Raw genomic sequence first — 14,886 nt, forward strand, 5'->3', positions numbered from 1 at the left:
GAAAGAAAGAAAGAAAGAAAGAAAGAAAGAAAGAAAGAAAGAAAGAAAGAAAGAAAGAAAGAAAGAAAGAAAAAAGGCACAAGAACTTACTTGAAAAACAAAAACAAAGCATTATATAAAAAATTCTAAAATGTTGACATACCCTGGGCTTCAAAGGAGGCTCCAGAAGACCTCCCTTTTCTTTCAGCCGCCCTCCCTCAGGGAAACAGCTTGCGCACAGAATTTCAAATCAGGTGGGCAGCTCTAAAGGTGCTCTCTTGAATCGCTTTATTTGCAGATGAGGAAACCTGGGCCCAGAGAGTCGCTGAGAGACTGGTCTCAGGAGTGGCAGGCGGAATCTGACAGGTCTCCTGACCATTGCTAGGCCCGCCAGGATCCTTTCTAGGGAATGGCAGTCTCAGCACGTTGATTACAGACGTGAGACCGCCGACTGCCATTGGCGTCCCAGTCCCACCGCGAGGGCGGGCCGCCCCCTCGGACGCCGCGCCTCGGGGGTTCTCTAACAACAAAAGGCAAAATTACGTTCCTGGGGGCGGGGGGGGGGGGGGGGTCGGAAGGTCCCCAGGGAGCCGTGGGGTCTGCGGCACGACCTCGAAAAACACAGGCCTCTCGCACAAAACTATCCAACCTGAAGGCGGCAAGGGGGGAGGCTGGGAGATCCACTGGGCTCCTCGCTCGGGCCCGGGGGTGGGGGCTGCGGGGACCGCCTGCGGAGGAGAGCGGCAGCCGGGCCAGGCGGGGTCCTTCCTGGCAGGAACTCGCCCGTCCGCGCGCCGCGGGCCAACCCTTCCTCTGCTCCCCTCCCCCCGCGCACCCCCTCCCCCCACGGCCCTTTCCCTTTCTTTCTTTCCCGGTCCTCGCGCCCCCACCCCGGCGGCGCCCGCTCGGCCGCTCGCCCAATGGCAGCGGGGCCCGGGCGTGCATCAGCCGATCCGCCCCGGCTCCCGGCCGCTGGGAGCCAATCAGGGCGCCGGGGGCGGTCCGGGCCGCCGATAAAGGGAGCGGGGCTGCCGGCAGCCTGGCAGAGCCGAGAATGGGAGAAGAGCGCGCCGTCTAGGCTGCACACCGGGCCTCCTCTTCTCGCCGCACCTCGCTCTCGTGGCCCGCCCGCCCTGACGCCTGCTCGCAGCCCAGGTAAGCGCGCCGCCGGCCCGGGGACTCGAAGTGGTGCGCGCCGTCCTCCGAGCCCCCCGAATCGCCCGACACCCCCCCCCTCCCTCCCCGCCTTCGTCCTCCGGCCCTGGGGCTCGGAGCAGCCCCTTCCTCCTCCAGCCCTTACGGTTCGCCTCTACCCCTGCGCCCTCCGCGTGCTTTCGCCGCCCGCGGCTCCCGGCGGCTCTGGGCTGGCGTTTGTGGGGCGCGCAGGTCGCCTGGCTGGGAGGAGGGCGGGGAGTTGTTTTGATCTTTCTTTCGCTGCTTGCGGCCCAAAGCGCCGCCCCTGGAGGTCGCTAGGCGAGGCGTACGGTGGAGCCACTGCCCGGGCCCGGCGCTCCGTGTTGTGTGCGCCGTGGATGGAGTGGCCGGGTGGCCTCGCGGGAACCTGGCTCTCTGCTCCGCGGTGGCGGGTCTCGGGGGACCGTCGTGGTCTTGAGGATCTTTAGACGCCTACCTTGAGGCGAGTGGCGGTGAGCGTCGCTAGTCCCGAGGGCCCTGCACTGTGACTGAACAATGGGGAGTCCGGGCCGCGGCGTGGCCGGTGGAGAGGCCTGGCCGGGCAGAGGTAGGGGCGGTGCGCTGTCCCTCCCCCGACTGTCCCACACCCCGCCAGCCTCGGCCCTCGGAGGGATATGGCCCCCGGGACTAGGTCCTGAGATCCGGTCGGGGGCCCGAGGGGCGGGGCGCCGACTTCTGGGACATTAAAGTGGGAAAGGGCTGCTCTCAAAGTGGATTATCCCAACTGCCCCGGGGGCGGGAAGCGGGGATCCCCCCCCACCCGCAAATCCGCGAAGACCTCAAACAACGAAGATGAAGACGACCTGGAGTCGCGGTCCTCGGAGTCCCCCTCCAACTGCTTTGGCTTCGTCAGCTACTCCATGAACTCCGGAGAGAAATCACGAGTCAAGATTAGGACCGTGACCCAACAGCCTTCGTATTTCTGCTCGTCCCGGTGCGATACCGATCGCTCCCCGACCGCTTCTCCGTCTCCCTCACCCAGAAAGCTCCAGTGCATGGACCAGCGAGAGCTGGTGAACCAGGAGAGGCGAGAACGCCACTCCAAAAGGAGAAGGGCCAAGGAGGGCAACCCCAACGATCCGATTGACCTTCTGTGGCTGGGGTGAGTGAAGAGACAGGGAGGAGGACCCCGGAACCGGCGACAGCTGCAGAAACCACTAGAAAGTGCAGAATCCCATTTTTACCCCCCAAGCGTGTAAACACAGCACCAAGGCAGCACCAGTCTATGACAGTAGACTAGAATGTTGGCATCTAAATCGTCTCATGGAAAAGAGCGGGAAATCTGGAACTGAGGCTTAAAGGGAGAAAGTGTGACTTGATGTTGGGGGTGTAACAGGTTGGGGAGGAAGGCCAGAGACTGGGTTGTAGTCTTTAGTGGGAGCTGAAGGGATCAAGTATTGTTTCTTCTGGCCTTCAAAGGCTGGAGTGGGGGTGGGAAAGGGGTGGGGGAGGTATGTGACCTACCTGGACCTCTGGAGGAGGTATGCAAAGCTTCTCCAATACAGGAGACCAGACAAGAGGAGGTTCTGCTCTTCCCCAAGGGAAGGGGTGAGGCTCTTGGAGAGGCAGTTCTGTTTTCAGCTGGGCAAACATGGACGGTTGCCCATAGAAACTTAGCCACTGTACTTCAGAAAGTTGCCCAAGTCGTTGGAGAACAATATGTTCCCTTTCCAGCCACTGTGGGCCACTGAGCTGGGAGGGAGGGGTACAACATTTCCTCCTGTGTTGGCTTTCTCTTCTTTCAGAGGTTTTGTGGCAGTGGCTTGCAGATTTAGCAGGCCTCAGCTTTTAAGAACCCGGTTCTTTTTGTTACCCAAGTGGGAATTTCCTCATTACTTGAAAAGTTCCCTGGTGGAATCTGAGAAGGTCGTTGGCAAACTTAAACCTACCTTCCTAAATGAGAAGACCTATGGAAATGATGGCAGTGTGCATCTTAGAATCCCAACACATCAGCTCTTTTGATGTTTTGGGGATTGGGGAATTGCAATAACTGTGCTGCTTTTCGGAAGTCCCCCAGCCTTTTAAATCTTCCAGCTAGCCCTCCGCCCCTTGTTTCTTCCTACCATATCAATGTGTGGGGTGCCTTGTGGAAAAGTGGAGGAATTTCCAAAAAGGGTTTTTTTGAGATGCTGGTTAGGATGCAAAGAAAAGGCAAGACTGCCCAAGACACCTTGCGTGGTTTTGTTTTTTGGGTTACCTCCCACCCAGTGTCTTAGTATAAAAAATAAAGGACTTCCCTCTACCTTAGCTACCCTGAAGAAATTAAGCTTAGTCCTCACAAATGTAGATTCTAGCTTGAGGAAGCCTGTAAGGAGATTTTTGTCTACTATCAAAACTTAAATCCCGCTGAAAGCGGAATGAATAAAATGTACCTTTAAGAGTGTTCCTTCCAAAGGGAGGAGGCAACCTTCCTACCTTCTAATCACTTTGTGATTTGATTGTCCCTATTGAGTCCTTCCTGCCAAGGATCTTAATTTTGGTTTTGTTGGTTTTTCTCTGCAGAACAGCTTCCACCATGGCCACCTCTGCGAGTTCCCACTTGAACAAAGGCATCAAGCAGGTGTACATGTCCCTGCCTCAGGGCGAGAAAGTCCAAGCTATGTACATTTGGGTTGATGGTACTGGAGAAGGCCTGCGCTGCAAGACCCGGACCTTGGACAGTGAACCCAAGTGTATAGAAGGTGAGAGACTGAGCAGACTGGGAACCAGGTGGGGCGGGGGTGGGAACAGACTGAAACCAAGCCTCCAGATTTGGCTACTTTATTATTCTGTTTGTGAAGCTTTTCTAAGGCAGGGTTTTTCAGACTTCATTCAGTCGACTTTAAGCTCCTACTCCTGCCTCAAAGCATAGCAACAATGGACTCCTTTATTGAAATAGAAGCTCACATGTAAGCCAGTATATTGAAGAAAAAAGATTAAAAGTCTAGTTGGGGCACCAGGGGGGCTGGAGACTTTGCTGTCTTGGGCATCCCTACTTAGTTGGCTCTAAGGCGTCCCCAAGAACCTGATTTGAAAACCACCGCTCTAACCTGATTATGCCATCTGCTTTACGAACTCTTTGAATACTGTTTTGTGTTCCTTATCAGTGAGGTTCTAGATGCAAAGCAAACTCTGTAAAGTGGTTTCTAAATAGGACTAGCCATTCATTTGTTTTTAGTTGATGCCACTTTTGGAAATTCCTAAATCACCTGATTGCCTAAATCACCTGATTGTTTATCACACTCTGAGCTATTTATTAAATAAGAGTTGTGTCCTTCATTTTTCAGTATAGAGCAAGCCATAGCCCTCTTTCTAGAAAAGGACCGGAGAAAAAAATACCACCTCTTGCCTACTTTTAGAATGGTTTACTCTTTTGATAATATTCACACAGGAATGAATGCATGACCATAAAATAAAGTATATATTGTGTGTCTGCTACATGGCAGGTATTAGACAAGCACTGGGGGTACAAGGTGAGAGGCTGGTCTCTGTGCCTTCAGAGAACTTGTAGTCAACTTGAGAGATGAAGAAACCAGCCTTTAAAACGTAGTGGGGAGGGGCACCTGGGTGGTTCAGTTGGTTTAGCGTCTGACTTCGAGGTACCTGAGTTCAGGCCCCATGTCAGGCTCTGTGCTGACTGCACAGAGCCTGGAGCCTGCTTCAGATTGTGTCTCCCCCTTTCTTTCTGCTCCTCCCCCACTTGCACTCTATCTCTCTCGTAAAAATAAAACATAAGAATTTTTTTTAAAAACCTAGTGGGGAGGGGCGCCTGGATGGCTCAGTCGGTTGAGCGGCCACCTTCGGCTCAGGTCATGATCTTGGAATGTGAGTTCGAGCCCCGCGTCGGGCTCTGTGCTGGCAGCTCAGCCTGGAGCCTGCTTCGGATTCTGTGTCTCCCTCTCTCTCTACCCCTCTCCCGCTCATGCGCGCGCGCTCTCTCTCTGTCTCTCTCTCTCTCTCTCTGTCAAAAATAAAAATAAACATTAAAAAAAAAAAAACCTAGTGGGGAAATGATAATGGGAGCATTCTTGAGTAAGTTATCCTGTTGTCCATTTCCTCATCTATAAAATAAGGACACAGTCCATAGACTCAGTGGGGAGAAGATTTAAAGAAGCAATACAGTGGCCTGGTGGGTGAATCAGAACCTTGTTTCTCCTATTCCAGTTTTTTAAATGATAACTAAAATGTCACAATAGTTCAATGTTTATTTTTGAGAGGTGGGCAGAGAGGAAGACAGAATCTCACGCAAGCTCTGCGCTGTCAGTGCAGAGCCCCACTCAGGGCTCCAACCCATGAACCATGAGGTCATGACCTGAGCTGAAACCAAGAGTCGGACGCTTAACCAACTGCACCACCCAGACGCCCCCAAAATATTTCAATTCGTCTCCTTATTGTCCAGTAGACTACTTAGTCAAGATAAGTCATTCTTAGGTTGTTTTTGTAACTGTTGTTTTTCTTGAGGAAGTGATGCAGTGGTGTTAACTTAGAATTCACACGGGAAGGACATTAAAGTTCTGTGCAGTTGTCTATGAATAGAGTTTGCATATTAATGCATCACTGAGTTCCTGGGGAAAAGAGTAGCTTTAGAGATAGAAAGGTCAATGAGGGGCTGTACTCTTATCCAAAAAGCCATGCATTTGTAACTTAATTGTCCCTTCTCTTTTTACCCCAGAGTTGCCTGAGTGGAATTTTGATGGCTCTAGTACTTTTCAGTCTGAAGGCTCCAACAGTGACATGTATCTTGTCCCTGCTGCCATGTTTCGGGACCCTTTCCGCAAGGACCCCAACAAGCTGGTGTTCTGTGAAGTCTTCAAGTACAACCGAAAGCCTGCAGGTATGTATAGTATAGGTATGGATGTTCATCCCCAGTCCATGAGTGTTGTAAAGGGGAAGGACAGGGTATTCCAGAATTGGTACTGGGAACACTAGATAATCTCAGAACTGTTCCAGGGGTCTGGGCAATTGGACATACATCTCCACCCCGAACTTCCTCATTCAAAGAGGGTATGTGGCCCATCCTCCCACGGTCTCCCTATTTGTTTTATAGAACAACAGTGAATTCCTTTAAATCTGTTTTCCAGTAGAATTCCCCCATAACACAGCCCTCCTGCCGACCTGTAGATTTGAAAAACCTGGATTCTGAAGTCAGAATGTGGGGTTTGAATTCTGGATCTGTCACTTACTGGCTGTAAGCCTTATCAAGATATTTATCCTCCTACTTTCCCTGATTTTAAAGTGGGGGAAAAAATCCATCTCCTGCCTAGGTTCACTGGTAACATACATGTGCCTCAAGGGTCACTGTAACTGGTTTTTGCCTGATGTGGCCATTGATCTGATTCTCAGCCATTCATCTTTTTAAACTCAGCTGAAGTCCCACCACTGTTAGGTCTCCCGCTGTGCTTGCAGCAGGTTCTAGTAGTGCCTGGACCTTAACTTCCTTTGTTGTGAGAGGCAGTGTACCATGTTGTGGTAAAGGGCATGAGCTCTGAAGCCCAAGTAACCATAGCTTTCCCAGCTCTGCTACTTGCCCTGATGTCTCAGAGCTGAGCTGCATTTTCTCTTTCATAAAAGTTGGAGGCTTCTCATACCCACCCCAGGGTGGCTAGGAAGATGTGGTTGTGGGCTTTCCATAAGGTAGAGGTCTTGAAATGGTTCTTGGGATATATATAGTAAAGCTGATAAGTCTATATTTACTTACCTCCTTTAATGTTTATTTATTTATTTTGGGAGAGAGTGAATGCATGAGAGAGTGGGGGATAAGGGGAGAGAGAATCTCAAGCAGGCTTCATGCCCATTGTGGAGCCCAATGCAGAGCTCTATCTTACAAACCATGAGATCATGACCTGAGCCAAAAATCAAGAATTGGACACTTAACCTACTGAGCCACCCAGGCGCCCATATGTTTACTTGTTTTAAAGTTCTTTTCTAGCTTAGAAATTGTTTCCAGGTGAGCTCATTTCATTTTAATATTTTATTTTTGTGCTAGCCAACTTCGCCCTTAACTTTCTCACCTAGAATGTGAGGCCCCTAACAGACAAATGATTCTCTCAATGAAAATTGTAAGTTTGGCTCTAAATGCTTGAGAAACTAGGAATAAGTCTGACAACTAAAAAGAGCTGTCTTGTGAATAGAGAGTTTGAAGTGCCTGACATGTGGTACTTGGGAGGCGGCCAGCATGCAGATAAGGTGCAAATTTGCTCTGTTCTGCATCTACTGTCATGTGATTGTTTGTGACCCAGCAGTATCCCTACAGATGTATGATTTACTGCTTCTCCCATTTTTCCCACTTGGGTTGATGGGACACAAAAAAAGGTTTACTCTTCATCAGTTCAGCTTATAGTTTACACTTGAGCTTTATGGAATCTGAAGACCTTTTTCCCATTACCACCAGGATTCAGCGTGTTTGTCCATATGTCTCTAATGGCACATTGACTCTTTCTTTCTAGAGACCAATTTAAGGCATACCTGTAAACGGATAATGGACATGGTGAGCAATCAGCACCCCTGGTTTGGAATGGAGCAGGAATATACTCTGATGGGCACAGATGGGCACCCTTTTGGTTGGCCTTCCAATGGCTTCCCTGGGCCCCAAGGTAAGTCCCCTTGGTGAGAGATGAACCTCCTGTTCCCTAGTTGCTTAATTGCCAGGGAAATTCCCTCTCCCCAGAACTGGGAGTGACTCTTACGGATCAGAAAAGCTGTGGGAGTATCCATCCCTGAGGCTGGCTGAAATAATACTGTAAAGAGACCTCCTATTACCCAAATCCAGACATGGATATTTCAACATTAACATGGAGAGAAACCCTTTGGCTCCACTGAGGTTATGGCCAAGAGGAGCCCCCTGCATGCCACAACCCACCCCCAGGTGAAGGCAGGCATAGTGATGCAGAGAGCAAGCGTTGAGAGCTTTCTGATTTCTGACTTGTGGAAAGCGATTTCTTGGTTTTCGTGTCTCTTGACATTTCATCTTAATGCCTCTCCAGGTCCATACTACTGTGGTGTGGGAGCAGACAAAGCCTATGGCAGGGACATCGTGGAGGCTCACTACCGGGCCTGCTTATACGCTGGCATCAAGATTGCCGGGACAAATGCTGAGGTCATGCCTGCCCAGGTAAGTGGCTCATTTGTCTATAGGACCTGTGGACAAGTGGGGAGTTTGCTGGTGCCCCTTATTAACCAGAATCTTACGTGGGTTGGAATAGAGGTGAGAAAAGAGGCTTTGGAGCTTCTGAATTGGGGGAAGCAGTTGGCTTTCTTTTAAAAGCCAGCCTTGGGGCGCCTGGGTGGCGCAGTCGGTTAAGCGTCCGACTTCAGCCAGGTCACGATCTTGCGGTCCGTGAGTTCGAGCCCCGCGTCAGGCTCTGGGCTGATGGCTCAGAGCCTGGAGCCTGTTTCCAATTCTGTGTCTCCCTCTCTCTCTGCCCCTCCCCCGTTCATGCTCTGTCTCTCTCTGTCCCAAAAATAAATGTTGAAAAAAAAAATTAAAAAAAAAAATAAAAGCCAGCCTTGTTCTTTCTAGTGGGAATTCCAGATAGGACCCTGTGAAGGAATCGACATGGGAGATCATCTCTGGGTGGCCCGTTTCATCTTGCATCGTGTATGTGAAGACTTTGGAGTGATAGCAACCTTCGATCCTAAGCCCATTCCTGGGAATTGGAATGGTGCCGGCTGCCACACCAACTTCAGCACCAAGGCCATGCGAGAGGAGAATGGTCTGAAGTGAGTGCCTTCTGAGAGAGCCATCTTGTTTTCTTTGCCACAGGGTTTGAGGTATTGGGTCCAAGTAAGCCAGACTTGTTGGTTTATGTCTTAGCTTTTTAGCACTTGGCTTCAAAAATTGTCTTCCAGTCCTATTGTTTTGTTCCTATTTGAAGAGGACCCCAAAATATCCTAGGAATAGAATTCAAAGATTGTGATTGGGAAAAGAGGACTTAAATTAGTGTGTTTGAAAATCTTCAATATAAAATAGAAACAATACAAGCATGTGAATGAATATAGTGCTTAGGGGTGGGGTAAAGTCTTTGATTAGGGTCTTTTCGGTTCAATAAGTACCATCAACTGAGTGTCCACCACCATTCTGAGGCACTGGGTGGGACACACAGGTAACACGTCAAGAGTTGCTAGCCTCGTGGAACATTTGATTTGTGGAGATCACAGATTTTGGTGAATTGGAAACAGTCTTTGATAGAGGAGTCCCTCTGTTGTTAGATCCATACTTCTTCCCTTGCCCTTGAAGGGCAGATTTCCTGGTGCCAGGTTGGACTCCCATCTTGTCTGTTTCCTTCAGGTACATTGAGGAGTCCATCGAGAAACTGAGCAAGCGGCACCAGTACCACATCCGAGCCTACGATCCCAAAGGGGGCCTGGATAATGCCCGGCGCCTAACTGGATTCCACGAAACCTCCAACATCAACGACTTTTCTGCTGGTGTGGCCAACCGAGGTGCTAGCATCCGCATTCCCCGGACTGTCGGCCAGGAGAAGAAGGGTTACTTTGAAGACCGTCGCCCCTCTGCCAACTGTGACCCCTTTTCGGTGACAGAAGCCCTCATCCGCACGTGTCTTCTCAACGAAACTGGCGATGAACCCTTCCAGTACAAAAACTAAGTGGACTAGACTTGCAGCCATCAAACCCCTCCTAGTTCTCCATCTTGCCTCCGTGTTTGCCCCTCTCTTGACTGTTCTAATAGCTATAACTCAAAGGGCAGAATATCAAGGTCTTTTTTTATTCCTCATGCCCAGTTAACATCTCTTGCTTTCTTTGACCAGCATAAGAGGGGTCAAGTTCTTAATCTTTTTACATCCCCCCCCCCTTTTTTTCCCTGTCACTGAAACTGTCTAGTACATTAGTGGGGAGGGGTGGGGAGACATAACCACTGTTTCCATTTAATCAGGTGTGTTTGTCCAATAGGCGTAGCTATCCGGACAGAGCATAGTATTTGTGAAGGGAGGGGGAGGGCTTTTTCTTCGAGGTAGCTGAGTGCTGGGGTGGGGGGAGGGTTACTTACTCTGGGGTTAGGTTAGGATTTCCTCTCTTGGTGGGAAGTTCCACTTTGTTATAAAGTTATAACCAGCTTTCTATTAAAAGTGAGATTTAGGAGAGAACCAGGCAGGAAAATGCCCCTCTCCTCCTGGTACAGCACTTCCCTTACCTGGGGCTATATGCCCTCACCTGAAGACAAGCTCAGCAGAAGGATGGATTGACCTACCTTAGAAGAAAAAGTTCTTACTGCTTGGTGTCCTCCGTTTATAACACAAAGCAGAATAGTATTTTTATATTTAAATGTAAAAACAAAAAAAATTATATATATGGGTGTGCAGATATGTGTGTTTTTTTTTGTTTTGTTTTGTTTTCCTAAAGTAGGAAAAAAACATTCTGGTCACTGGGGTCCAAAATTTGAGGTGAATAGTCTGGTTAGAAATAAGGATCTCCTTTTGAGTGGGGGTGAGGGAGGCATGCTTGAATAAGTTGGCTATCTAGGGCTGTCTGTTGTTCCCTCACCGCCACTGCAGGGCTTCTGTGCCCTGGCCACTCTTGGGAGCGGGTGGACACCGCTTAGGTAACCGAAGGAAGCACCTTGTGGAAGGAGCAATCACCTGAGCCCCGTGGCTTCAATTTAAAAGACACACATACACACAGAAGTTTAGAAATAAGAGTTGGCTGGTCAACTTGAGCATGTTCCTGACGGGTTATTGGGATTACTTTTTGGTGGGACTAGCATGTCACTAAAGCAGGCCTTTTGATAATATTAAACATTTTTTAAAAGCAAAACAAGTTTAGACTTTAATCCTATTTGTAAGGTTTCTGAGTCTTTTACAAAGGTCGCTTGTTTGCTTCAACTGTCTCCTTCCCATCTCTGCTCTTTGAGGAGATGGGGGGGAACCTCCCTGGCATCAAAACACTTACAACTTTGTATCCTGCTGTCTGTTCTGAGCATGAGATGCTCCTTTCCTTTGTGAAGATTCCTGAGGAGTTATTTCTTTTACGTAATAAAAAGCAAGCCCTGCCTTCCTCCCTACATTTTCCCTACTGTTTCTGGCTGTTTTCATGTTGGCTGCTGCAGGCCTGCTGTGGTTTTCTCTTGCCATGACGACTTCTAATTGCCATGTACAGTATGTTCAGAGTTAGATAACTCCTCATTGTAAACAAACTGTTAACTGCCCAGAGCAGCTTTCATAAATCAACCTAACATTTATAAGATCTATTCTGACTTGATTCTTTGTGTTTCTTTTAAATCTCCTTATGCCATTTCATTCTTTTCTTTCCTACCAAGAAAGGGGAATTTTGGTTTTTGGGTTTGAAAAGATGCAAAGTAAGCTCAGGTTTACCTATTCAAGGGATTAAAAAAAATCTATCTCAAGTCTTGTTGCCAACCAGCTCTTCCCTGTACTTTGGGTATTTGGAACCTCAGGATTAAGGCATATCCCAGCCCTAGGGTTTGGCAGTGGAATATAAAACCCAACCCTCCCCTCCCTGTGCTCCAGAGCTTGGCTTTGACTTATAATGGTACAACATTGTTTTAAGTGCCCCTCTGGCTTAATTTTATAGCAACCTGAAGTCATTAAGGTGTTATCAAGGGTTCTCAGTATCCCTTCCTCTGAAGAGCAGGTACTGACCCTGTGGCTACCTTGGTTGAAGCCTCCCAAGACTGGCTGTGCTCCCCGCCAACCCAGATATGCCTTGGACCTGCCTTACTTTGCACTAGCCCAGTGAGCTGTTTAGGTTTCCCCTAAAAACCCCAAGTGCCCACGTGATACCTCCGTGCCCTTGTCCTTGATCCCTTTACCTAGAAGTTAGTTCTCCCACCTAGTCCTGGTTCATTCTTCCCTTAGTTCATTTCCACACCATAGTAGGTAGGAGCACCCTTTTCCATAGTGCTGTGTATGTACCTCTAGCAAAAAAAAAAAAAAATATTCATCTAACACTTTAACCTGATGTGCCAGGTGTTATGGGCAATAATTACTGTCTTTTAAAGGTAATGTCCCCAGGGCACCTGGGTGGCTCAGTTGGTGAAGCATCTGACTTCAGCTCAGGTCATGATCTTGCGGTCAGTGAGTTTGAACCCCGTGTCGGGCTGTGTGCTGACATCTCAGAGCCTGGAGCCTGCTTCAGATTCTGTCTCCCTTTCTCTGCCCCTCCCCTTCTCACTCTCACTCTCTCGCTCTCTTCACTCTCGCTCTCAAAAATAAAACATTAAAAAGAAAAAAAGGTAATGTCCTCTGAGTTTGGAGGTACTTGGGGCCAATCCCAGCAAACTTAGAGATGACCGTTTTCTTTGGGCAAGTGTATATTTTGCTCTAGTTTTAGGCAATCCTAGATACTTTTTTTTTTTCTAGGAGAGTTGGCTCCTGACATAGTTTTCAAAGTAGGATGGTCTTACCGGTTTGCTGAGTATGGTCTTAGTTTGTACTGGTTATTTCAGCATGATTATTAAGAGTGTCCTCTGTCAGCATTTTCCTGGTTTTGCTGATAAACTGTGGGGTGTTCTTTCCATTGGAGCTCTACTTCCCTCTTCCCAGCTGAAATTGGCTTCCTTTCACTGCAGCACCCCTTGTGGTTCAGGAGGGTTTCGGGGTGGGGGGTGGGGAGGGCAGGGGTGTGTGTGTTATATTTAACACAAGCACTAGATTGAGGCAATGGCTTGAGTGCAATTCCCCAGCAAAGATTACATGAAAAGGAATTTGAAGTTAATATGATCAAGAACTTAGGTGGAAACAAGTTTATTTCCTTCTCTACCCTCTCACCTAGAATTAGCTTTGACCTACAGGTCACAGTGCAATCCCCTTGTATTTCTAAGGTGTTTTTTTATAGCTCATTTAACAGACACTGGGTTACATGATAAGTTATCAGTGATAGATTAAACAGAATGGCAGCCAAGCCTTCAGTCTTAAAGGGACAGAGGCCAGTGTTCACAAAAGGCGTTCTCCATTTTAAACATGTTTCCTTAATTCCATCCTGCCAGTTACTGGGTAGGTGGTAAATGACTGCATAAACTAACAGAAGAATGTCTGGGAGCAAATGGAGTATCACAAGGAGTTCCTTGGATGGTCGCGTTGGCACCATTTAACAAGCCAGATCTGTGCTCCTGGGTGGAATCACACACGAGGAGAGAAAAGAAGTTCCAGAATACACCTGTGGCACCAAGGCTTCAAATATCTCACCAAAGAGTTCACTCATAATTCCAACTACTGCTTGGCCCTTAACACCAATAAAATCAAGTCTGGAAAGAAACTTGCTATCCTAAAGAAAGCCCATTGTTCAATAGGACTTTATGATTATAAGCTTCGGGAAGGCAGGGATCCTGGTTTTCTCTCTCAGCACTATGTCTCAGACCTGTCACGGTGCCTGCAATACTTGCTTAATGAATTATTTTTAAGTATCAGTTTTGTGAGTTCTAAGCCTTTTAACTCTATTGGTGATGTCAAACCCATGAGGTCTTTGGTGGTTCGGCTGTATTTTAACCCTGGCCATGGCACTAAAGTTAAATTCTGTTTTCCTGAGCTTAATGACTGGTGACTTGGTTAATCCGGCTGGAGTCAGGCTGCCAAGAGCCTTGTGTTGCTTTATGAGTTATAACTAATATAAAGTGGCAATTCATTATGTAATTCCAAAGGCTTCAGGTAAATTGCAACTGTAAACAAATTTGAGCTGATTAGAGCCCTGCCATTTTATAGCCTTTAGCTCAACCACCAACCATTCATGTTAAAAAATGTCACACTTGGTTTTACAACATGCAGATGTAGTCACATTCACATAGGCACAGTATAGGCATACACCATATTTGGACGTGCATATATGTACACATCAGATATATAATACAGGTGTCTTACATGAACTTTTTCCCAAGACACAACCTTTTTTTTTTTTTAATTTTTTTTTAACGTTTATTTATTTTTGAGACAGAGACAGAGCATGAACGGGGGAGGGGCAGAGAGAGAGGGAGACACAGAACCGGAAGCAGGCTCCAGGCTCTGAGCCATCAGCCCAGAGCCTGACGCGGGGCTCGAACTCCCGGACCGCGAGATCGTGACCTGACTGAAGTCGGACGCTTAACCGACTGAGCCACCCAGGCGCCCCCAGACACAACCTTTCATAAAGGAGACAGGAACTTATGAATATCTCTTCGAGAAGCAGTACACACTCAATAGGATTCATGGGGCTGGTACGCGGTCACTAGCAGTGGGAAGGCAGGACATAGAAACTGTAAGTCTCAGAGCATGGTTCTGCAGCCAGCTCTTTCCAATAACACCCTCCCCTCAGCTTTATGGCAAGGAGGTTTTCAGGTACTGTCAGCTTAGAAGTATTTGTCTATGCTTCACTGCCCGGAGCCCTCTGATGTCAGGAGCTGGTGCCTAGTCCCATTTTACCAGAGAAGTGTTTGCACGGTTCCTGTGGTCATTTAATGACTTGCTGTCTGGAGGCCTAGGACCTCAGCAAATTGTCCACCTTCTCATGGATTTCAGATTGAGTTACTTGCATTGTCTTGAGATTGCAACGGGTCTCAGTTTGCTCAATTCCTCCACTACAGGGCCCTGTAGTGTCCCTCAGGACACTCACTAATCTGAACTCTGCCTGGAAGCTTTTCTGCATTTGCCTTTCAATACAAGTTCAGAAAAACTTTTCCCTTGTAACTATTATACTGCTATTATATTGACATTGAAAGGAAGAGGCATTCACATACCTCCAAAAGTTAATAAAATGGGCACCAAATAGGCACTATTTTTGGTATTTTGG

At 48.1% G+C, this 14,886-nt stretch overlaps 1 protein-coding gene across 3 annotated transcripts; it reads left to right on the forward strand.

Annotated features, from left to right (window-relative positions):
• Nucleotides 1-1,012: 1,012 nt before the first annotated feature.
• GLUL (glutamate-ammonia ligase) lies at nucleotides 1,013-11,356 on the forward strand. 3 transcript variants are annotated; one of them, XM_043568787.1, is made up of 8 exons: nucleotides 1,022-1,134; nucleotides 2,156-2,275; nucleotides 3,676-3,854; nucleotides 5,825-5,986; nucleotides 7,599-7,745; nucleotides 8,136-8,263; nucleotides 8,672-8,871; nucleotides 9,440-11,356. In XM_043568787.1, the coding sequence occupies exons 2-8, from the start codon at nucleotides 2,169-2,171 to the stop codon at nucleotides 9,756-9,758; spliced, it is 1,242 nt and encodes a 413-aa protein (XP_043424722.1). In that variant the 5' UTR covers nucleotides 1,022-1,134; nucleotides 2,156-2,168; the 3' UTR covers nucleotides 9,759-11,356. The 3 variants fall into 3 exon arrangements, with proteins under 3 accessions (XP_043424720.1, XP_043424723.1, XP_043424722.1); XM_043568785.1 differs by lacking the exon at nucleotides 2,156-2,275 and having other exon boundaries at nucleotides 1,013-1,134; nucleotides 3,681-3,854; XM_043568788.1 differs by lacking the exon at nucleotides 2,156-2,275 and having other exon boundaries at nucleotides 1,021-1,134.
• Nucleotides 11,357-14,886: the final 3,530 nt, after the last annotated feature.

The sequence above is a fragment of the Prionailurus bengalensis genome, chromosome E4, assembly GCF_016509475.1.
Source record: "Prionailurus bengalensis isolate Pbe53 chromosome E4, Fcat_Pben_1.1_paternal_pri, whole genome shotgun sequence".
In the NCBI taxonomy this organism is placed as follows: domain Eukaryota; kingdom Metazoa; phylum Chordata; class Mammalia; order Carnivora; family Felidae; genus Prionailurus; species Prionailurus bengalensis.